Source organism: Cololabis saira, chromosome 15, assembly GCF_033807715.1.
Source record: "Cololabis saira isolate AMF1-May2022 chromosome 15, fColSai1.1, whole genome shotgun sequence".
In the NCBI taxonomy this organism is placed as follows: domain Eukaryota; kingdom Metazoa; phylum Chordata; class Actinopteri; order Beloniformes; family Belonidae; genus Cololabis; species Cololabis saira.
In genome coordinates, this window is record NC_084601.1 from 24,018,549 (window position 1) to 24,042,421 (window position 23,873).

The 23,873-nt window shown below is 39.3% G+C and overlaps 1 protein-coding gene across 5 annotated transcripts; it reads right to left on the reverse strand.

The window, feature by feature from the left end:
- Window positions 1-433: 433 nt before the first annotated feature.
- On the reverse strand, window positions 434-23,537 carry atat1 (alpha tubulin acetyltransferase 1). Of its 5 annotated transcripts, XM_061741137.1 has the most exons (12): window positions 23,254-23,537; window positions 20,160-20,220; window positions 19,903-19,994; window positions 18,198-18,255; window positions 17,993-18,106; window positions 16,099-16,200; window positions 13,774-13,819; window positions 12,834-12,879; window positions 9,336-9,410; window positions 7,698-7,911; window positions 4,590-4,675; window positions 434-765 (listed from the first exon to the last, which is right to left on the reverse strand). In XM_061741137.1, the coding sequence occupies exons 1-12, from the start codon at window positions 23,343-23,345 to the stop codon at window positions 552-554; spliced, it is 1,200 nt and encodes a 399-aa protein (XP_061597121.1). In that variant the 5' UTR covers window positions 23,346-23,537; the 3' UTR covers window positions 434-551. The 5 variants fall into 5 exon arrangements, with proteins under 5 accessions (XP_061597121.1, XP_061597122.1, XP_061597125.1 ...); XM_061741138.1 differs by lacking the exon at window positions 12,834-12,879 and having other exon boundaries at window positions 603-765; XM_061741139.1 differs by lacking the exons at window positions 434-765; window positions 4,590-4,675 and adding an exon at window positions 6,215-6,614.
- Between the last annotated feature and the right edge of the window lie 336 nt (window positions 23,538-23,873).

Sequence of the window (23,873 nt, forward strand, 5' to 3'; positions counted from 1 at the left end):
GACAGGTTTTATTTTCAACAGATAAATTCAATAAAAATAAATAAAAAGAGAAGAATAACTATTTTAAACAAAAAATAATCTTTCTGTGTAAATAAAAAGTCTCCACACTGGCACTGTCACATTTAAGAAAATATCAAACATATCAATGAAACATTATATCGCATTATAACGTCTTCTCGAGTGCGTGGAGAAGACGATGAAATCCTTCGTCTTCTCCAGCTGACAGTGGCTGGTCATCCAGCGCTGTATCACGGGTTAGAGCCTCTGTTATTTTAATGGCCCGTGGGTCGTCTCTTGCCATTGTCTGTCGCTTTTACAGAACCTGAGCTAATGTTGACTGTTGTGGTCTTGCAGTAGCATTAGCAAACTCTGTATACTCAGCTTTATGATGCATCTTGAGATGTTTTATCAAGTTGCTGGTATTAAACCCTTATTCTGAAATATGTCCACACTGCTGACATCCCGCTTGCATTAATTGTCGCTATCTTGCCTGAAACGGCGCTGCCAGTCTCACTCATGGGTATCATCTTCAGTCCAGTCAAGCTATGATGTCACCATGGCCGTGTGCTCCGGTGCTCCTGCCGCGGTTTCCTCCTCTGGGGGGTGGAGCAGCCGTCCCCGGCCATCCAGCTCCACCCGTGTAGCGGCCGGCCGCCTCCCGCCGAGCTCTGCTGACCGTCTGACCCGTGGGTCGGCTCAGCCTCAGGTCTGGACCTACCGGACATCCCGCTGCTGCTCACGGAGGTCTGGGATGGAGGCTGGGACCTGGTGGATGGGGAAGAGGTGGAGGGACAGTGATGTGGGCTGAGGAGATCTCAACGTTGACATACATGAGACTAAAGCAGAGTGAGTCTAGTCCTCCACCCTACGAACATGGAACGACCAGCTGAAGAAGAGCCTAGTCTGGGCTTCACATTTGTCTGTATCTTCCTGGCAGGCGCGTAGCCAGTACTGGCCCTCCCAGCCAACTAACATCAAAATACATGTTTCACATAAACCTGTTGTAAAAAATGATATGATAAAAGGTATAAATATAAACGTGATTTGTTATTGACTTGTGTTCAGCCTTTATTTTTTTTCTTCTGATTAAAACGGAGCCTCGGGACATGATTGATTGCTCTGGTTCCGACAGATTGAGCTGCCTTTATCCAGGAAGCTAGCCGGCGTTGCGGCTGACTTTATCGCCACAACAATGGCTAAACAGAGTTCATTGATTAGTTATTTAAAAAAAAAAGAAAATTTGAAGAAGACACGCTACTGCCAGTGCCCGGTCAACCTGCAGTGATGTAAGCTATGTCATGCAGTATTTTAGCACCTCTGCTGTTTGGGTTTATGTTTAGTTGCCACTTTGTACAGTTAAATTGTTAATTATTGTGTTGCGCGCTGCAGAGCTAATGCACTGCCAGTTCAGCAAATAGGCTACAATAGTGGAAAATAGGCTACTGGCCTATATAGACAGGTTTTCATGCTCTGTTGGTTGAGCATGTTGTGTTTAACTGTCATAATGCATTTGTAATGCAGATTACAAAGTAAAATTGACACGGCCTTTAATCTGACTGTTTGTCATGTTTTCTGCTTAAAAGTTTTTATAAGTCTGCTTTTTCTGGGACAGTATGGCCCACACGTTTTTGTCCTGGCTCACCCAAAAAAATATTTCTGTCTACGCCACTGCTTCCTGGTGTTGAAGACTGGGTGCAAATACCTGATCTGTGCTGAGTGAATACTGGTCAACCTCTGTGTGTGTGTGTGTACGCCACGGGACTCACACCTGAGGAAGCACAAGGTACCGACCAATCAGAGCCGAGGACACCACCCTCATCATGGCTTCCTGTTTACTCACCGACAGGAACATCACTCTGACGTACATAAACCTCCACAAATATAGCTGAATTAAAAACAAAACGGTTTTTATAGGTTTGGCTTCTGCAACGGATCTAACAGTGATTTGTAACCTGTGTCTTTGTGGAGGTTGATGTTGCTGCTGTTGGACGGTATCAACCATGAGCAGGAGATCAAAAGAAATGAAATATATCAAACGTATTCAGACTAAATGTAGCACTAAATGACTAAATGTAAGCTCGCTAAAACGATTACGTTGACAGTTTAAGTCCAAATTCTTGCAAATTTACATTTTAATTGGATTTTAATTTGGATTCGCAACTTTGCTAGAAGAAAACCCCAAAAGCCCAGTGTCTTTGTAAACTTATAAAGTTTCAGGTTTTTGCAAGTTTATACATTTCTTTGCAAATTTGTCAAAAATTGTGTTGTTTACTTGTAAATGAATAATCTCATAAATTCAGACTTTGCAATGTTTTAAAGCAGCACAATGTAACTTTTACACCTTAATATAATATTTCCAGAGTCATTGTGATGGTACATCAACTTACAACAGGTTTAATGAACCTCTGTCATGGTCTGAGGGGTCTGTATCTCCTTCACTGGCACTATGTAACTTGGAGGTGCATGGTAGGAACCCTGCCACACTACTGGTAAAGCACTACCGCTTTTGTCCAAAGGAGCCGCCAAACTCAACAAAAGCTGAAAGTTACATTGTGCTGCTTTAAGTTCATAATCATTCTTTTAAAGCTTTCTCACAATGTTTCTGTGTTTTATCTAAAGATTTGAGGGTATGCAGCGTAAGAAACAGTTTGTTGTCTGTCCACACACATTTGCAGGTTTAATAAAATAAAACTGTTTCATACAGTCCCAATCTTCCAAATATTTTCTTGTAAATTGCAAAATTTATCTTGAAAATGTTTTCATATCCTGATTTCATATTTTTCCTTGCAAATTACAGGTTTATCAATGTTTATATTTCTGTGCTTCTGATTTTATAAAATCACAAATTCTGTAATTTTTTAAATTACAAGTATGAGAGTATGAGAGAAAGTATGAGAGTTTGTACAATCAAGAATAATGTTTTGTTTTTTTTTCCAAATGGGTTTCCTGGAGTTTTTTCCTTCTCGCCACACAATTTTTTCCCCACAAATTTTTCCCTCTGATATTGCTGTAAAGATAGCCTTAGCTAAACTTATGCTGGCTATCTAGGTTTATTGAGGTTTGTTTGCTTGTTTTATTTAGGATCCCCATTAGCAACAGCATTAGCTATTCTTCCTGGGGTCCGACATGCACACAACACACAAATTAACACTTAATACATAACAGACATACATTATACATGACAAACAAAACAATAGACAACCCCCTAGTCACAAACAACACAGAGGAGAACAAAATCACCATCAATCTCAGACATAAATACATAGAAATTAAATCAAATAAAACACCTTCATAAACAATACCTGCCTGAAATAACCTTATCTTAGAATTCTTTGACCACTTTTCACCTTTATTGTGATAGAGTTTCCACTACCTGTAATTCTATTCAAACTTCATATTCCTTTCCAAATGTCAAATCATAATTCATAAAATTTTAAAAGATATTGTTTCAACTGAATCTTAAACCAATCTTTGCTACCTACAAGAAAATATGAACTGGTATAGAGTTCCAGCCAACCATGGCTCTGTAAAATAAAGTTCTCTGTATAAAGGTAGCTTTACTTAACCTGAAGTTTAGATTCACAAATCTCGCCTATTTTTGTCCTCACTTGTAACAGATTAATCCATCTGCACAGATCCATCACACTTTTAGTACCGTACATAGTAAAAATAGCTCCTTAAAAGGAGCTGTATGTAAGAGCAATAATAAAACGAATCATAAAATGACCCCGATATGTCAACAGACATTTAAAAATCATGTTCATTTCAAATACTTATGTCACTGACAACAGCACTCAAGCCAGGATATTCCAGTTTAAAAAGAGGAGTTGCAGCCCTCAACTGATGTTTATGTTGTCATTTTTTGTTTTGGCCTGAAGCTCCACCCTCCACCTATCTCCCAATCACCAAGTCAGTATTGTTTCTGAAGCTCCACCCTCCACCTATCTCCCAATCACCAAGTCAGTATTGTTTCTGAAGCTCCACCCTCCACCTATATCCCAATCACCAAGTCAGTATTGTTTCTGAAGCTCCACCCTCCACCTATCTCCCAATCACCAAGTCAGTATTGTTTCTGAAGCTCCACCCTCCACCTATATCCCAATCACCAAGTCAGTATTGTTTCTGAAGCTCCACCCTCCACCTATCTCCCAATCACCAAGTCAGTATTGTTTCTGAAGCTCCACCCTCCACCTATCTCCCAATCACCAAGTCAGTATTGTTTCTGAAGCTCCACCCTCCACCTATCTCCCAATCACCAAGTCAGTATTGTTTCGGCATCCGGGTTGCCAGCTCGGCTCTAATTATCGCAGCCATGGCAGCCTACGTTCCTGCTGCATTCTGCAGCCTACCTGGCAACCTCTGGTCGGGGGGAGGAGGGGGAGGGTACACGCCGCTCAACAATATTTTGAAAGAGACTGCAGTACCAGTTTTGGACATTTCTTACAGACGGCTCCTTTAAGAGGACAGAGCCCCCAAAGCAACCCTGATATTCAGGTTTGCACAAAAGGATAAGTGCCTTGTGTCCAAAGTCTTTACTCAAACTTTAAATGTAACAATATTGGTGTTAAACAATTTTGTGAAAATCTCACCTGGGATGCATCTGTTCATCAGTTCGGAGGTGTTGCTGGCCATGTGGCGGCGGCACAGGCTCGATCTGGCAACTAGAACCTGATGGCTACCAAAAGAACCGCAGCGGGAAGGATGGCAGTGATCAAATAAAGAAAAGATGGATGGAAATGGAAAAAGAGCAAGGAGATGGAGGTACCAGCCAAAGAAGAGCGAGGTACAACAAAACAAAACAGAAAAGAAAATTACGCAACGAAAACACAGTGAACAGAAAAAGGCATACATGGTGGACAAATAAAATCAATGTAAAGCATAAAAATGAATATAAGGATGTAATCTGAACTTTCCACAGCAAAAACCTTAAAATGCTTTCCAATTACCCTCCAATTTTAATTCTGATGCTGGATAAAATGTAAATTAAAAAAAATTATTTGAATAATTTTAAATCTCATAAAAACACATTTTATTCAAAATAGAATATTAAAATGTTTGGAATATAAGATGATTTACTCATTCATGATACATTTTAGCTCATGTTTTATCTTGATGATTAATTTCTTGATTTATTCTCATTTGATGACATTATATACTATAGATGAGATGTTTTCAAAACTATACTGAGAAAACTTATTCTGAAGGTATTTCACATTTGCTACTATGTGGACTTCTGTCCGTCCTGGATATAAAAGGATTATCTTAGAGAGGCAGTTTCTCAGCCATAAAGACGCTCATAGTTTTTTAAATATGTAAATATGTTCATTTCAACGCAGAGGTCAATGAAGATTGGAGATTAAAAGACATTTAAGTCTTCACAACTTTATTCTGAGGAAGATTATTCTGAAATTGTTTCACAATTTGTGAATGCAGTTTTTGACAGATACATGGACATCAAAACTGATATTTTGGTGTTATCCTCTAGAGCAGGGTCTTCAACCTTTTTTAGCCCAGGGATGAGAGAACAACAGAGCCTTTTTTTATGTGTCAAGTTTTAAGCCTGGCTTATAATAACTTTTGAATGTGTTTTATTCTGCTTATATCACCTTATTGACCAATTCCTGACTGGATTATTAGCCTACACGTGTTTACGGTTGATGAAACTTTGGCCTCGTCAGACGTGGAAGGAGTAACGTTAGGCCGAGCTGTAACGTTACAATCTCCAGCTTTAGGCTTCGTTATTGTCGCAAATGTATAAATAAGGTCTAACTAGCATTAAATATGAAATAGCCAAGTCAATTTGGCAACAAATTTTCTTTTCTTAAACAGCTAGCTAGCTCGTTTTTCCGCTCTAAAGTTGACATTAGTCACATGACTCACGACATGGGAATAATTTATGTAGAGTTGTAGACTAAGTAGTTATTGTCAAAAGTAGATTATTATCACCTGTTAATGGAGTTTTCTCAATCATATATATATATATATATATATATATATTTTTTTTTTTTTTTTTTTTTTTTAACTCTCACAAATTATTTTGGTTAAAATTGCCTTTATTTTTTTTTTAAGTTGGAGGACCCCCTGCAGTACCTCCGCGGACCCCCTAGGGGTTGCGGACCCCCGGTTGAAGACCCCTGATCTAGAGGTGATCCGAAGAAGTCCCACTGGCAAAAAGAGCATAGCCCTGCGGGGCTATGCCCTTTTTTCACTTTTAACAAATTATTTTCTCAGTGCAATTATGAAAATAAGTGTGTATTTATGAGATTTGTCCTGTTGGAAACACTCTTGTAAATCCACCTTGTTGCAACCAGTTCATGTAGGTGAAATTGGAATGTAAAAAAACCCAGAGCACAGGTTAAGTTTTCTGTCAGATACTTTAATGGGTCATATAAAAGGCAACCAGAAACGACAGGTATCACGTTTCACTGCTCTGGGTGACAAGAAGAAAAAAAGGCTGAATAAGCCTCGTTATTTCAAAGTCACCTATGAAGCTACAACACTGCAGCCGCTCCTTTAAAAGGGAGGGGCCACGGCGTGAGGGTTGTCCTTTAAAAAGGGAGGGGCCACAGAGTCAGGGCAGTCATTGAAAATCCAGATGGGATCTATTCAGGGAACTGTGGGTGTTTTAAAATTAAGTTATATTATTACAACACAAAAAACATCAATGGAGTGGAGGGGTGAACAAAAAAATGATGTTGAAAGAAAATGAAAAAACAAACTTTTAGTGTTGAGAATACTTGGAAAGCAGTGTTCATAAATAAGCTGGACAGAATAATTTCTTCATGTACGCACAATATGTACAGTTTGCAGAAACTAGTTGCATGAGCTGCGTTTTTGAGAGAGCAAAAAGGAAAATAAAATCATGGTGAAGAGGCAGGAATGTCTACAAAAAGATTGGCATTTAAAAAAAAAAGAATTCCCCAAAATAGAAAATTGAACTAAAAAATTTAAAAATTTAAATCTGTCTCAAAAGACTCAAATGCTGACTTTACAGTAGAAACTAGAAAACTAAAATAAAAGACCTCAAAAAGTCTGAAAGTTGTAAGAAAAAGAAAAAGAAAAAGAAAATTTGAGATTAAATTTAGGGATTTAATGAAAAAGTAAAGTAAGACTTTAAAAACACGTGATTTTTTACTTGGAAACTCACAATGTAGCGAGAAAAAAAAACAGACAAATAATGAATGTCAACTTTAAAAAGTTAGTTATTTTTGCAAAGATATTATTTTTGCAAAGTTATTATTATTTGCAAAGGAATTTTCAGAATGTCTTCATTTCAATTAACTGATTAAAATCTGACTTTAGAAAGTTGCAAAGTTTCAACTTTATAATTCAGAATAAAAATATTTATGAGAAAAAGTTTGGAAATTATTAACATTAAAATATCTGCAACCAAAATCCCAGAAATGGACTTGAAAAAGAAATGTCAAGTAACTATATTCTGACATAAACTCATAAACAGACAAACCTGAGTGAGAAAAACAAAGAATATCTGACATTATAAACTTGTGTACGTGGAATCTCAGCTCATGAAATCAATTCTGAAAATTAAAGTATACTAAGTTTGAAATTTGTAAGAAAAAGTAAATTAATCTTTTTCAGATTGATAATTATGATTGAATGCTCCAGACCACGTCTGCTCTCAAGGAGCTACTTATGTTTTTGTTCCAGAGAATGTCTTTGCAGAGGAGACCTCTTACCTGCTGCGCTTTGCCCTGCATCGGTCGACGGCCGGCGACTGGGGGCTCTGGTCCCACTTCCCCCCAGGGGAAGATGACGGGGCGACTCGAGGGCGTGTTCTGCAGGGGGACGACCCCACACTGAGGGACTGGGAGCACTGGGAGGATGCCCACCGCTGGGGAGAGTGTGGTGGAGCAAACGGCCAAGGAGGGGTCCTCTGCTCCCGATGCACCGCTGGACAGAAAAACATCAGACACTTCTTAGTTCCACACACATGAGAGCTTGCTATCGGGAAAACTGAAGCAAAAACAATTAAATCAAGACAGAGACAGCTTTATCACTACACGAAGGATACATTTATGTAAAGTAGCAGGAGGAAGTATGTGAACCCTTGAATTAAACAGGTTTTCTGGATTCATTTTAAATGAATCCCGTCGTTACGGAACGACGGGAGCGATGCGTGAAACCACGCCCAGCAGAATCTGAACGGCTCGTAGAAGCCACATCACACTGGATGGCTCATCCGGGCGGCTGTACAGACACTGCGGAATTTGGTTGCTTTTCTCCTTCTCTGAGTTGGCAGGCTGAGGGGAGATCCCTTTATATATGTTAAAGAAAGAAAAAACGTGTTTTTCATAATAGGTCCCCTTTAAGAGAGACAAATGGATCGCTGCAAATTCACAGAAACAACTGGATTCCAGGCACCGAAACATGGATTTGCGGTTCCCATTTTGTATCAGGTAATGTTGGATTTTTGGGTAGCTAACGTTAAACAGTCAAATCATAAAGTTCGGTGTCCTCATCACTTTAATTTCACCAACAAATCTTGCCTTGAAGTAGGACCAAGCGTCAAGACTTTTGTATGCCTTCAAGCTTTGCTTCGTGTATTTCCCCGCTGTAGAAATTAAGCACATATAAATATCAGGAAACTCGATTCGTGGTCAAATATTACTGTCCATGGACCACTGGTTCTTGGGGTAACTGTACGGGTCACTGTCAAGTCCAACTGCCTTTAATTTAAGCCGATAATCAGCTGTTATCCCGTCTTTTCCACTAGTTGTAGCTGTTTTTGCCACTCAGTGCGAGTAAGGGGGTCTGGTCCAGTGGGGAAGTGACATCAATGCATACCTTCTATTGAGTCAATTGTTGAATTAAACACAAGAAAACAATAAAGAAGACATCTCAAACTACCAAAAATGACTCATGTTGTCAATTTTACAGCAGTCAGATTAAAGAAAGTTCACTTGTTGGCTCTTTTCAGCCCCCTGATGGACATGATGCTTAACACGCGTACAAATACAAGTGACGTAACACAATAGGTGGGGTAGTGACGGAAACAACGTTTGGAATGGCCAGATGTAAAAACATACAAAAAAAATGTAATATCATAAACTTAAATGGTCTTATCAGGGGGCCCCAAACACAATTTTGCACAGGGCCCCAAAAAAGCTGGCAACAGCCCTGATTAAAGGATTTAGTTACAAACAAATGTAGTTGTGTCTGATTCAATTAAAATTGTCAATGTAATGTCAAATATCCGACACATTAACATGATGCGTGTTATCATGTTAAAGTGACAAACAGACAAATTATTGCTAAACACAACATCAATGTCAAATACCTGTTTAATGTCAACAGAAAGTGAAACAGCAGTTTACCTTCTCTCTCCATTAAAGAGTAAGGCTTGATCTCCCCGTCTGGTTTTTTTGGGGGAGCCTTTCGCAACTGGGCCACTGCAGGAAAGAAAAACCCAGTCAGATCAGGACCATGAACGCCTCACAACACAACAGGTACGAACCCTGGGTCCGACTGGTTTCAACTGGTGGAACCGGGTCAACACAGAGTGCGATGAAAGCCATTTACAGGACCCCCTAGGTCAAAGACTATAATATTTTTGTCATTTTACTTTTAAAACTGAATATAACTCTCAAATCCAAAACAGTTACCGGGCTAAAATGTAAAAATAAAAACTAAATGCAGAGATTTAAAAAATCTTCCAAATGCTTAGTTTTTTTTCCCACAACAGAAGACAGAAAGCATATCAAACATTGAAAGTGAGATTGTTAACCATTTCAGGACAAATATTAGCTCCTCCTGAAGGTGATGGCAGCAGTGGGTCTCTAAAAGGTTGGGAGGTAGACGACAAAAGGCTGGAGAAGGGGCGCTAAAAATAAACACCTGTATGAACTTCTACAACTAATTCTGCTAACACATCACTAAGATGATTCACATTTAGGCTTCTTTTATTAAGTTTAGCCTTGTCCCTTGGAATACAGGGACTTCTCCAGATTTTGATTTAATGATTATGAGATATTCAGACTCTTTTTAGATCCAATTATGTCTGTAAAAGAACTAAATTGTATTTAAAAATTGTATTTTATTTTACAGATGAATATAAATCATAAACCCAAGGAAATGTTTTCATCTGTGTCAAAAATCTAGCTGACTGATATATGGAGGAAACAGAGTTATTCTTTGCAGGTGTGACATCATCCTCCCACAATGATGACGTCACACCAGCAGTTTTCCACTGGTTCTTAAAGGGACAGACACCGAGAATCAGGAACAAGCAGGTGTTTTGGACAAACTTAATCTCTTAGTAGTGGACAGACTGCAGTTCTTCGTCAGTGGGGTGGGGGTGGGGGTAACGTACAGTTATGTTCAAGTCAGGAGTCCCTCTTTCAATCCCATGGGGTTTTTTTTGTGTAAAACCATAAAATAGGAAATGTGTTTGTACTGGTTCTGTGTTTGTACTGGTTCTGATTTTGAACAACACAACATAGAACTTTGTTAAACATATCATCATTAAGACAATATTCTGATCTCACGCTTTATCTGTATAAATATACAGCGTATAAAAAGAACTGGACAAATGTCCTGTGAGGTCACCCGCAGGTTTACTGAGGCTACAAACCGCAGCTACAAGCCGGGGGGGACCATTTGGACCAGAAACATTTTTCTGCAAGTACATTTGATGAAATTGGAGATTACAAAAAAGCAACAGATGGGCCGGCAAGTCGGTTCAGGTCTTGTGGGTGCATTACACCAATGTAGAGGTCTGGTGGGGGGGTTCTTTTAATCCCCCCGCTACCACTGTGGTGTACGGAAGAGTATTAGGGCCAGGCAGGAGAAAATAAAAATAATATTTTAGAGGAGGAAGATTTTTTTTTCATTATGCACTTCGAGAAAAAAGTCAAAATGTCGAGAAAAAAGTCGAAATGTCGAGATTAATGTTGAAGTACAATTTCAAGAAAAAAGTGGAAATGTTGAGAAAAAGTGTCAAAATTTCGACATTTCAACTTTATTCACAAAATTGTATTTCAACATTAATCTCGACATTTCGACTTTTTTCACGATCTGCACAATAAAAAAAAAATCTTCCCCTCTCAAATATTTTTTCTCCTGCATCGCCCTAATACTCTTCTGTATGTAAGTCAAAAAAAGAAACAAAAACACAAGTAGCATCTCATGTAGCCTGTCTAGTCATGTACAATGACTTGGAAAATTTGTGTTGCATTGTTTTCTTTAGCATCTGTTTTTGTTTTATTAATCTTTTTTATTCTTACATATTTATATTTTACTTACCTTACTTTTATTTTCTTCACACTTTATCTATACAAGGACCAGCACGTCCGATGAAGCTCCTGTAATTCCGTTGTGCCTACCGCTAGTGTGTACGATGGCAATAAACAATCTTGAAACTTGTTTATTTGTTTCTTATTCTCTTTCTTCTTTTTGTCTCCTTCTATGCTGTTGGCTGCTTGTGAATGGCACACCGCCACCTGGTGGTCGGCTGTGTAATTGGTTCAGTGAAAGGTTCTTGTACGGCGCTACATCGTCATGGAGACACGCCGGATGAGGGGGCCCGATGAGACGGTCGGCCCCGTTAGAGGATCCGGTCTGATGGAAACATACTTTTACCAGCGTGGCTGAGCTACGCTAACCTTTAAGGATAAGTAATTTTACTGAATGTACTACGTACTTCTCATGTCCTTATAGAAACAACATTTAAACTGAGTGCTGCAAGATATGCTGGCAGGCAGGTTTTGAGCAAAACATTTGCTGGGGGGGGGGTCATGCTCTGGGTCTCTGAAGTATAAATATACAGTAATCCCTGTTTTTTCGCTGGGGTTACGTTCCAAAAAGAACCCGTGATAAGTGAAATCCACGAAGTAGCTTTTTTTTAAATTTCTTTTTACAATTATTATACAAGGCTTCAAATTGCGGAGATCAGCCCCGCCCCACCGCGACCCGAGTAATTGGATTTGAACGGCAGAAAATGACAAATTATTATGAAAAAAAATACAATAAGTACAGCAGGACAAATTGTGACTGGTGCGTATTTCACTGCTCTTTTGATGCCGCTGCATCCTGACTTAAATCCGCTCTGTAGCGCCTTTTTCTTCTAAAGCCCGCAGTGCAGGTGTATTTTTTTGAGAGAAGAACATAGTTATGGATCATTGTTGTCACTCTTTTTTCTTCTGGGCAAAAAGATTCTTATAAACCGACATGCCCCCATTGGTTATATTTGAGAACTGTAATGACCGATTCATCAAAGGGTCCCGTTCTTGAGCTGCTGCTGAAGCTCATTGGCCGTTCTCAGCATTGTTGCTAAGCGACCAACGTTATTGACACAGGAAGTGAAGAAGCGCTGAGACTGTTTAGCCAATCAGAATGTAGAACACGATGCACAATGCAAATCCGTAGCAGCGAGACGTGAAAGGTGAACCGCGTTATAGCGAGGGATTACTGTATAAATAAGATTGAAGTGAATTGAATCATGAGGCGCTTTTCAGATTTGGGTGGAGCGGTGGTCGGGGGAAGGCTAATCAATCCTAAAGGGTGTGTGCCAGCCCGAAGGGTTAGCAGCAAACTCCCAGGTAACTCTCCCAAGACATCAGATGCATTCGATTATGTTATTACACAGAAATACACAGAATTAAGGAGGGAGCACTGACCATGAACATGACCGACATAAGAAATGCTGCGTGAGATATAATCAGGCTAGACAAGCAGAGGGACACAAAGAGGGGAGGACTGAGACAGTTTAAGTAGTCACTAAAGGAGAAATTAAGCAGGAGCAGACATAAAACATGAAGGTCACAGGAGATGTTGGGGGAAAGAGGTGAGAAAAGAAAAGCAAGAAAAGTCCTTACAAAAATCCGTACATCCTCTGGTCCGTCAGAGGAGAGCAGGGGGAGCCTGAGAGAGTTTGATGAAACAAAATATCTCTGAACTGGAATAGAAAACAACCGTTCTCTACTGATGAAGGGGGGGGGGGGTCCTCATCAGCAGAGGGTCCTACATCATTTCTAATGGGGGGGGGGGGTCATTTATGTTCTGGTTAAAACATTTATGGAGTCACAGTTTCCAATTTACATGTATTAAATTAATAACTTCATAAAAACGTTTTTATCCCACTTTGCAAGTCTGTAATAACTGAAAACTTATTTTTTTATGCAAATTTAGGTCAGTTTTTGGGGAGTTTACTTTTAAATGTCCAAGTTTAAAAAGCAATTTTTTCTAATTTCTTTTCAAAATAATCTAATTTAAAGATGATTGAGATTCATACTTTTTAATGTGTTCAATTTTTCAAATATAAAATTCCTGAATTCTCTGGGTTTTTTTTGCAACTGTGAAAATGTATAAAGCCAATTTATCCATTTTATTTTTTTAAATTTACAATTTTATGTCACAATATTAATTATTATTTGTTTATTTTTGGGTATTTGTTAAGGTATTAATGTAATGTCAATGTTTTTTCCCTGCATTTGAGTTCATAGAATCTGAACTGTTTTTACTTTCTTCTCTCTTGTTTTTCTCTTTTATTCCTCTTGAAATGGTCATATCTCTATATAGCCTGAAGTTTATTTTTGTCTCCACATGCTGAGAAACTAAAAGGTTCCTTTTAAAGTGCAAAACAAACTGAAGTCTGAAAAGTGTTGTCTTTCCAAACACAGACGAGCTGATCCAGAAGATTGGTAAACCAGACAGCAGGAGACGAGTCCCGACAGGTGGCGGCACGCCCAACACGCCCGCCGGGCCGCACCTTCAGCATCACATCAAAACAAGATGGACGGACGGTGGAGAACGTACCTGCTCTGTTGAGGAAGAAGCCCTCAAACACCACAAAGTTGTTGACCTACAGAGGAGGAGAAGAAAAAGCGGGAACCCGATTAAAACCCAGTTAGAAACAGCTGTTGACCAGGTCATGAGAGTGGCGCCACCTGGTGGATACATAACTTCAAACTTCATTTATTTATATAGTGCTTTTCATGCATATATAAAAATGCAACACAATATGCTTTACAGCAAACGTTAAACAAACATAAAACTTATTAAAACATAAAACACTGGAGCTAAAAGCTAAAAGAAAGCAGGATAAGATAGGCTATGAAGTTAAAATACACACTAAAAGAGTTTAAAAGTATAACATAAAATCCTAAAAGTAGGTCTAGAAAACAAGACATTAAAAACTGAGAGAATAAAACAATATAATGTATAAAATAGACCATGAATAATGACTAAAATGTTTAAATATAACATTGAGATAAAACAATGAGATAATAAAACAGGATAAACTAAACTAAAAATTAATATAAAACAGAGTAGTAAGATCAAGTAAAAATAAGGGTGAGCATAAAAAATTATAAAGAGTTAAATGAGTCAGTTAAAAGCCTGATTAAAGAGATGGGTCTTGAGCCTCTTTTTAAAACCATCAACATGCTCTGCAGCCCTGAGGTTCTCCGGGAGGCTGGTCCACAATCAGGGGCCATAATAACTAATGACGGACTCCACTTGTCTGAGCACCCCAAAGAGAACCAGAGGAACGAGTCGGCTGAGTTCAGCTCTGTACCTGCCAGGAACACACGCCTGCTTCAGATATCTCTGCCTTTCTAGATTACACGATACAGGAGACATGCAGGTGCTTGTTCTGCCAGAAAATGAAGGACTGAAATGACAAACCTCCTCCGTCACATCACCACTGACACCTGAGCTGGGAAGGAAATGCACCGTCTTCACTACACTGTTTCCTTTTTTAAACGGCAACTACAAGTCGTGAAAGGTTGGTTATGCAACACGGCAGAAATATGACCAAGTCTTCCACTTTTCCAGCTTGTATATGTTTGGATTCATGAAGTGAAGAGCTAAACCTGCACCACTGAGGGTTTTCAGTCCATAAAACTGATTTTATTTGATGTGTGTCACTAAATGTATCAATTCTATTCAAACAGAGCAGTTTTGACGTTGACTGAATCTGTGTTGTCTTCAGTATGTTCTGGCGCCTCCAAGTGGAGCGGTTGCTGAACTGTGGGTGTTTGTACAAGGACGTATCTCAGGAAGGATGATGGCTCTGGATGATGGACACCTCTATGGAACTGATGGGTGGTTCACAGATCCACATCAGCTCAAGTCGTATCCAATCACAATGAAGGGAAAACTGCATGTATGTATGTATTTCAAGGTGATGAGCTCTGCAAGATTGTGGAAAACTAAATAAATTAACTTTTTTTTGTTTTTTGACATACTGTATGTCAATGCTTTAATTATATTTGTGCAAATCATTTGATCTTTAATTATACAAATACATATCTCCTCCTCACACACTAAAAGCTGAACAGATGGATTTGTTTTTACATAAATCCTTTTTATATGATTTTTACAATTTGAATAGAACATAACTATTTTAATTTTTTTTTTTAAGCAGGCACTTTTTAGTTTGATTGGAGCTGATAAAATATTCGTTTTTTCATCATTGCATCCAAGATTTCTTTTTTATTCTACTATACACTGAAGTTTATATAAATATGATATTCGATACAAAAATAGGAACAGTCATGCAGAAGCCATTACTGCTTATCAATTTATTGCTTATCAGTTTATAGCTTATAGCAGTTTCATAAATTTGTATCTGAAAACTTCAATGACACAGGTTTGATTAAATGTACCTAAACGGTCTATTTAGAAAGTTTATCTAAACATTACTGTGTCTGTTACACAACAGGAAAACTATGGCCAAATGTTCCAAAATGGATTTCAAGGGTGTTCAGGTTTTTTATTACATGAACAGATACGAACACTAAAATATGGAGATATTTTGATCATATTTCTGTTTGGTTTCATTTTCATTAACTCTGGTCTGGTGATTAATATTCTTTATCTTACATTTCTGCTGGATTTCACGTATGCTACCTTTGTCGGGTTTCCAAATTTGAAAAAATTCTCCTTGTTGTCACTGAGATACACTCATTTTAAATCAGCAAGTTATTTTTGAGCAAGAAGCTGACCTGGTTATGAAGTTCTGCTTCCAAACAACCGTTTGATGAATATGATCAAACAGAGGCCTCAAAAAGAACAAAAATAGAAGAAAGGAAACAAGTGTTGGGTTTAAATATAAAGACAGGAAGTGGATCCTGGTACCTGAGGAACATTCTCCATCAGGCAGTAATGCTTGGCCAAGAATGACAGGAATTTGGGCGAAGGTCTGTCATACGCCATCGCCACCGGCTCCACGTTCTTGTGCTGCAGAGACAAAAGATGAGGAAAAGTGGGACGTTGCAATTACAAAAGGTCCAGTCAGACGGGGTTATGACCCTTTGGAAACACTGCTGTCGTCATTAAATGCCACAAATCAAAAAAGGTTAGGACAATAAGGACCAGATTTTTTTCAATTTTTTTTCTACTGCAAGACGATTTCTGTGGCCACGTCTTTAGACGAGTTTCCTTCATCAAACTGGTCCTGCTCACATTAATGTCTCATTTGAGTGCAAATCCAAAACTGAGGCTTTAATGTGATAAGAGAACTCATGGCAAACTGAATAACCTGAGCCCATTTCTTCTAAAACAGAAATATAACACAACAACTGATAATAAATCAGAGTGTCATCTGCATAAAACTGACACTGGATTTAATTCATATAAAATGATGCTGAATGTAGAATTAAAGAATCAGAGGTCCTCATACAGAGGTCCTTGTGGTACTCTTCTAGTCCATCCTAGATGCCTCAAAATCCAGAGATTCAGCCCCTGAAAAGTTTACCGTATTTTCAGCAATACAAGGCACTTAAAATCCTTAATTTTTATCAGAAATTGGTTGGATACGGGTTGCAACGTAGGACAACTTTAGAAAACTAATTAAGTAGCGCTGGCAAGCAACCATCGTCCAACATCTAGTCCATGTTACCTTACTATAAGAGGTGAAGCCAACGCTAGGTTTACTAAACCCAATTTTGAAATCTACATCATCCAATTTATAATCCAACCTCACACTAACTTCAGGTGTCTGCTATCGCTGGTAACGATGAACCAATCACAGAGCAGGACGTAGTACAACGCTTACCTCCTCCACTATTTATTTGTGGATTTCTGGAAGATGAATGATTTAAAGTGTGTGTATTTTTCTGTATTTGTTACAACTAAACAATATTTCAAGTTATTGTGAATGAGTTCAACTCACCAGACTGTTTTGTTTCGCTTTATATATGTTTTATCATGCGCCTTATAACCCGGGGCGCCTTATGTATGAAAATAGACCCGTTTCGTGATATAGCACCTTATAATGCGGTGCCCATAATGGTCCGCAAAATACGGTAAACTAAGTCTGAGAAGATGGTTTGGTGCACTTAAGATGGTTTGGAATATCACTTAACAGTTTAATGAACATGGAGAAATGTCAGCGTGTAAAGGACAAGTGAGCAAATCTAACAAAAGTTATTCTTATGTTAACTTTGTTCAGAGGCAACGTCTCTGGACTCTGGACCGATTATGATCGAATGCATCAGTATTCAAAATCACTTGTGGGAGTGCACATGTGCAGCATTTATGTTGACAGAAACTAGTTCTATGAAGGAACCTCTGTATGTCAGGAGAAAAAGATGACTTATAAAATAAAAAAATAAAAAAATCTAAGTGATGTAAGTGCATCCCCTGTGGTCAGATGTATTGGTATTTTTTTTATTTTATTTTTTTAAATGCTCACTATATTATCTTGACCAATGGCAACATTACAATGAAGGTTTGGTTTACCAACTTTGGATTTTTAAAATATATGTTTATTAACAAAATACATAAATGAATATATGATGAAAATAAATAAATAAATAATTATTTTTTTTTAAACACAAAATGTCTAACTTTCCAAAATCTATAAAATTGCAAATTTTGAAAAAAACAAAAAGAAAAACAGAAAAATAGAAATTCTTACTTCAAGACTCCCAAATAAATATATATATTTTTTAAATGATATAAAATACTTTATAAGAACACCTTGTCAGAGAACATTCCCCCCCTGTAAAACAATATCAAACGTCTTCACCTTCAACATGAAATCGAAGAGCTCCAGTCCATAGCCATGTCGCTGCAGATTTTCTGAGATGTAGAAATCCAAAATACAGAGTGGCTCCGCCTCCACATGAACGCCGTGTCTATCCTGGAGGGAAAAAGTGCAAACAAAAACCGTCAGTAAAACAGGCAGAGCTGAAACCTTAGTAAGTAACAAATTCAGGAAAAAAGGGTCTTACCAGCAGAAATAACTTCTTGCAGCCAACCTTAAGGAAGCCTACGATGATGCCACGCCCCCTGCAGGAAGGAGATGAATAATGTTCGTTTGATGCAGGACTATAACCCAGTTACCCGTTACAGATGTTGGGTATGTTATTGGGATTAGAAGGAACCGTAATAGCCTGGTTTAAGTTGGATATTTGTCTAGTTGATTCTGGTTCACTTATGTGAAAGATGAGTTTTCCTCATCCACCAGAACTGGTCTGGTGTTCCACAGGGTTCTAGACTTGGATTGTTCTTTTTCTTTTAATAAATACTTCCATGAGGTACTTTTATTAGGCAGCATTTACACTCCAATTGTACCTTCACATGAAGCCAGACCATTCAACTACCTGGACTACAAAAATGTTTTTAAGACATAAAAACGTTTCTTGCTACTAAACTTATATCAGACTGAGATTGTTGTGTTTGGACCTAAGCACTTTAGAAATAAACTGTCTAGTCTGCAGACAGCTTATTTCTGAAGATGTAGTCTTTACTCTGAATGGACATCCTGCAAATTAGTGAGTTTACAAAGTCAGAATGAGATTTTTTATTTTTTATTTCTGAGGTTTATAAAGTCAGACATCTGTGCATTTTCCTGAATTTTTTAGATTTAGAAAGTCACATTTACCAAGTTGTTTTTTTTGTCCTCATAAATTTGTCACAAAGTCTTGATTCTTTTCATGCGAAGTTTTCACTTATAAATCCTTAACTCTTTCATGGAATTTTACCCTCCTCCCTACCTTTTTTTCTTAAACAGCACCAATACTCCTGAGTCAGCTAGTCTAAGCAATATTTGTATTAGCCAGCTAGATTTATTTTTCTGTCTAATTCTGATTCTGAACTTCAGAATCACATATCTCAACCGTTTCCTTATTAAAGCGTAACTGATGGTTCATCATAAAGGGTTTGAACTGCCCATCACTCTGGAGTTTACAGAACAGGCGCCCCCACAAAGCTAGAAATGGTCCTAATCCACTTAACAAACAGGTTTCTAGAGTTGCTTTCTTCCACCTTCCAAACACACAAATTGATGCAGAATAGTCTGTGCACTCATTGCTTTGAGATTGAACTGGATGCCTCCCATGATGCACAGGGTTCTTTTGAAAATGGGGGAAGTTAATCTGACCAGCCATCTCAATTCTTTTCCATTTGATACAAAGAATTAGGTTCATCTGGGTTTAAGTTTTAATTCCAGGAGGCGATACCAACGGATCCGAAAGAAATTGCCCGAGGATGGTAGTGGATAGACGTACAACCGATCAGAGAAAGGAAGCATGTGACGTAGACGGAGGTACAACCCAACTAGTATAAACTAATAAACTAAACACATCCAAAATGCCTGCAGTGGAGTGGGAACACTGGTGAACGACTATTGTTGGTTATTCAGTAAAACCTTGTTAATCCAAAGTGTTATTAGCAAGTATGTAGCCATCTCTGTCTTTTTAAATCATGGCTCTTGCATGAGTCATCACATTCTGACCAGTGGAAACGGCTGTAAATGGACGGGGCATTAGACGTTTCACTAGATTGGTATGGCTGGTCAGGCTAAAGTCTGAAGCAATGGTGAACTTTCAGCGCTCTTTTCTTTGTGTGTGTGTGATTTTTTTTGTTTTGGTTTTTTGCAGAACCTTAAATCAGGCTTAAGCCATCGTGCGTGTGATGACACGATGTGAAGCGTACCTGCAGCCCTCTGCATCCTTCAGCAGGTAGAGCTGATGTCTCTGAGTCTGCAGCTTGGAGGCGCTTGTGATTGGAGCTGAGAGCTGCTGAGCCTGGAAATGATGAAACAAGCATGCTGAGCAAAACTCATGATACTACCACCACAGGTTGACAAAGCAGTGAACTTCCTCTTCTCAGAGAACATTAATGCACAATCAGAGAGCATCGTTATCTTTAACATGTGTAGAAAATGTCTGTTAGCTGCTGTGCAGACTCACCTTTGCTGAGGCTCTCCCGAGTTCATCGATAACTGATGCAATGTGGTGCTGAAGATCCGGTCTGCAGATCAAACACAGACAGGCAGGATTTAAGGGGCATTTTACCTCTTCCTCCCAATATAAACGCCCAGCTACCCTCAGCAAAAGGTATGTTTGCTGTCGAGGTTTATTTAGCTAGCTCAACTTCACGTGAAGTTTAGATTCACAAATCAAGCAATTGGTTACCCACTGAAACTACACAGTGACTGCATTTACATGCAGTCAATAACCCTTTTAAAACCGGAATATTAGCAATAACCTGGTTTTGCACGGCCATGTAAACACCAATAACCCCTTTGAATAACCGGAATTTTCTCATATTCCGGTTTTTAAAAACCCAAATATGACCCCTGGGTTACTCCTTTTCTAACCCAAATATTTGGTCATGTATACGCCTAACGGGATAGCCCCATCAAAAGGAACAAGAATTTGTTTTCTGCGCATGTTCTTTTCGCAAGGAATCTTGGAGTGCAGGAAGTTCTTATAAACAAAGCAAAACGCAAGACCAGGAGGAGACTAATCACTTCATAAATGTGATGAAAGATATGAACATTTTGGCAATTGTAGACGGTAGAAAGTACCAGGATAGCGAGATTTACGAAAAGGTGAGCAAAAAGTTGCGCGAAGCAGGATGTGTACGACCGCCAGACCAGATCAAGCACTGCTGGAAGACGCTGAAAAAGGCGACTTCTACTGCACTATTCATTATCCGCCGTGCTGCTGTTATTGTTGTTGTTTTGGATTTGGATACAGGAAGAAGAAGCGGAAATTACGGGAATTGCGTCATGACGTTCTCCGTGCGTCGCTGGTTTGATCCAGATATCCCAAATTATTAATTACCATGTATACAGGGATAACCCTGTTTGCTCACGCATGGAAACGGATTATTCCCAACGTTTCAGTAACCGGAATATTAGCAATAACCCGAATTTTGACTGCATGTAAATGTAGTCATTGTCTCCTATTAGTGAGTGGCCACCACAACTTCAACATTAATCTTGACATTTTGACATTTTTCTCAAAATTGTACTTCAACATTAAAGGGGACCTATTATGAAAAACACGTTTTCTCTTGCTTTGACATATATAAAGTGGTCTCCCCTCAGCCTGCCAACTCAGAGAAGGAGGAAAGCAACCAAATTCTGCAGTGTCTGTACAGCCGCCCGGAGGATCCTTCCAGTGTGATGTGGCTTCTACGAGCCGTTCAGATTCTGCTCCCGTCTTTACGTAAAGACGGGAGTGATTTACATAGGTTGGCCTCCTTTGGCCTCCTACAACTAACTCCGCCGGCCGGAGCTTCCGCCATTCCGCCAGGCAGCCAATCAGCACAGTGCCTCATTATCATAGACTACATTTACATGCAGTCAAAATTCGGGTTATTGCTAATATTCCGGTTACTGAAACATTCGGAATATTCCGTTTACATGGTAATTAATCATTTGGGATATCTTGATCAAACCAGTGACGCGCGGAGAACATCATGACGCAATTCCTGTCATTTCCGCTTCTTCTTCCTGTATCCAAATTCAAAACAAATACTGCTTCGCGCAACTTTTCGCTCACTTTCTTGTAAATCTCGCTATCCGGTACTTTCTACCGTCTACAAATGCCAAAATGTTCATATCCTTCATTACATTTATAAAATGATTAGTCTCCTCCTCACTCCTAAAGTTTAGCGTGGTCTTGCGTTTCACCGTGTTTATAAGAACTTCCTGGACTCAAAAGACCAAGATTCCTTGCGAACAGAGCACGCGCAGAAAACAAATTCATGTTCCGTTTGATCGGGATATTCCGTTTGGCGTTTACATGACCGAATATTCGGGTTTTAAAAGGAGTAACCCAGGGGTAATATTCTGGTTTTTAAAAACCGGAATATGAGCAAATTCTGGTTATTCAAAGGGGTTATTGGTGTTTACATGGCCGTGCAAATTCGGGTTATTGCTAATATTCGGGTTTTAAAAGAGTTATTGAGTGCATGTAAACGCAGTCATTGCTGCCCGCCCACTCAGAATCCCGCATAGAGAATGAGGTTAGAGAATGGGAAAATAAAGACATGGCTCAGAGGCTGAATTTCTAATTTATTTAGCAAAAACAATCAAAAGCTTGTTTTTAAGACATTCAAGGACTGCGTTTACATGCAGTCAATAACCCTTTTAAAACCCGAATATTAGCAATAACCTGGTTTTGCACGGCCATGTAAACACCAATAACCCCTTTGAATAACCGGAATTTGCTCATATTCTGGTTTTTAAAAACCCGAATATGACCCCTGGGTTACTCCTTTTAAAACCCGAGTATTCGGTCATGTAAACGCCAAACGGGATATCCCCATCAAACGGAACAGGAATTTGTTTTCTGCGCATGCTCTGTTCACAAGGAATCTTGGTCTTTTGAGTCCAGGACGTACTTCTAAACACGGCGAAACGCAAGACCACGCCACACTTTTGGAGTGAGGAGGAGACTAATCACTTCATAAATGTAATGAAGGATATGAACATTTTGGCATTTGTAGACGGTAGAAAGTACCGGGATAGCCAGATTTACAAGAAGGTGAGCGACAAGTTGCGCGAAGCAGCATTTGTTTTGAATTTGGATACAGGAAGAGGAAGCGGAAATGACGCTAATTGCCTCATCACGTTCTCCGCGCGTCGCTGGTTTGATCGGGATATCCCAAATGATTAATTACCATGTATACAGGGATAACCCTGTTTGCTCACGCATGTAAACGGAATATTCCCAATGTTTCAGTAACCGGAATATTAGCAATAACCCGAATTTTGACTGCATGTAAACGTAGTCAAGGCCTGTTTAAAATAGGGATTAGATGCCGTAATAGGTCCCCTTTAATCTTGACATTTCCACTTTTTTCTCAACATTTCGACTTTTTTCTTGAAATTGTACTTTAAAATTAATCTCGACATTTCGACTTTTTTCTCGAAGTGCACAATGAAAAAAAGTATTCCTCCCCTAAAATATTATTTGTATTTAAATGGGTGCACCTGGGCAGAAGCTGCCCCGGCCCCCCGGCCCCCCGGGAGCCGGCCCTGCCCCTCACCTCCCTGCGGTCCTCCGGCCTCCGACCAGGTCCTGGTCCAGCACGGAGATCCTCTCGGAGAACAGCTGGTTCATGTCACACGGAGACTCCATGTTCTACGGTCGGTGCCGGTACCGGGGGCCGAGCTCGGGCCCGTGTTGGCCGGGGACTGGGCGGACAGGCGTGGTCTCCCGGGTAGCGGAGCCGCTCAGCATCACCGCGGGGTCGGGACTGGGCTGTTCCAGCTGTTCCAGCTGCAGACCTGCTCCTGCTCACTCCGCTACTCCATTGTGTCGCGCAGCGAGGCGGGGGTCCGCTTCATCTGCACACGGGGGCACGCCGGCGGAGATACACGCCCTTTCGTGTCCCGACTCCGCCCGGAGCGGGCGGAGTCGGGACACGAAAGGGCGTGTATCTGCGGAGTTATTTTACCTCCAATTTCTTCTGATTTCAGCTTCGTTTTTAAATGTAATCTCTTTTTTGTAAACTCACATGTCGACATATAAAATGTATATAAATACTACAAGCAAAAATTGAATTAAAACTTTAAATTTGCATTCCCAATAGGCTATAAAGTTGTTTTTTTGTGATCATTTTTTTATTAAGGCAAGGCAAGGCAAGTTTATTTATATAGCACAATT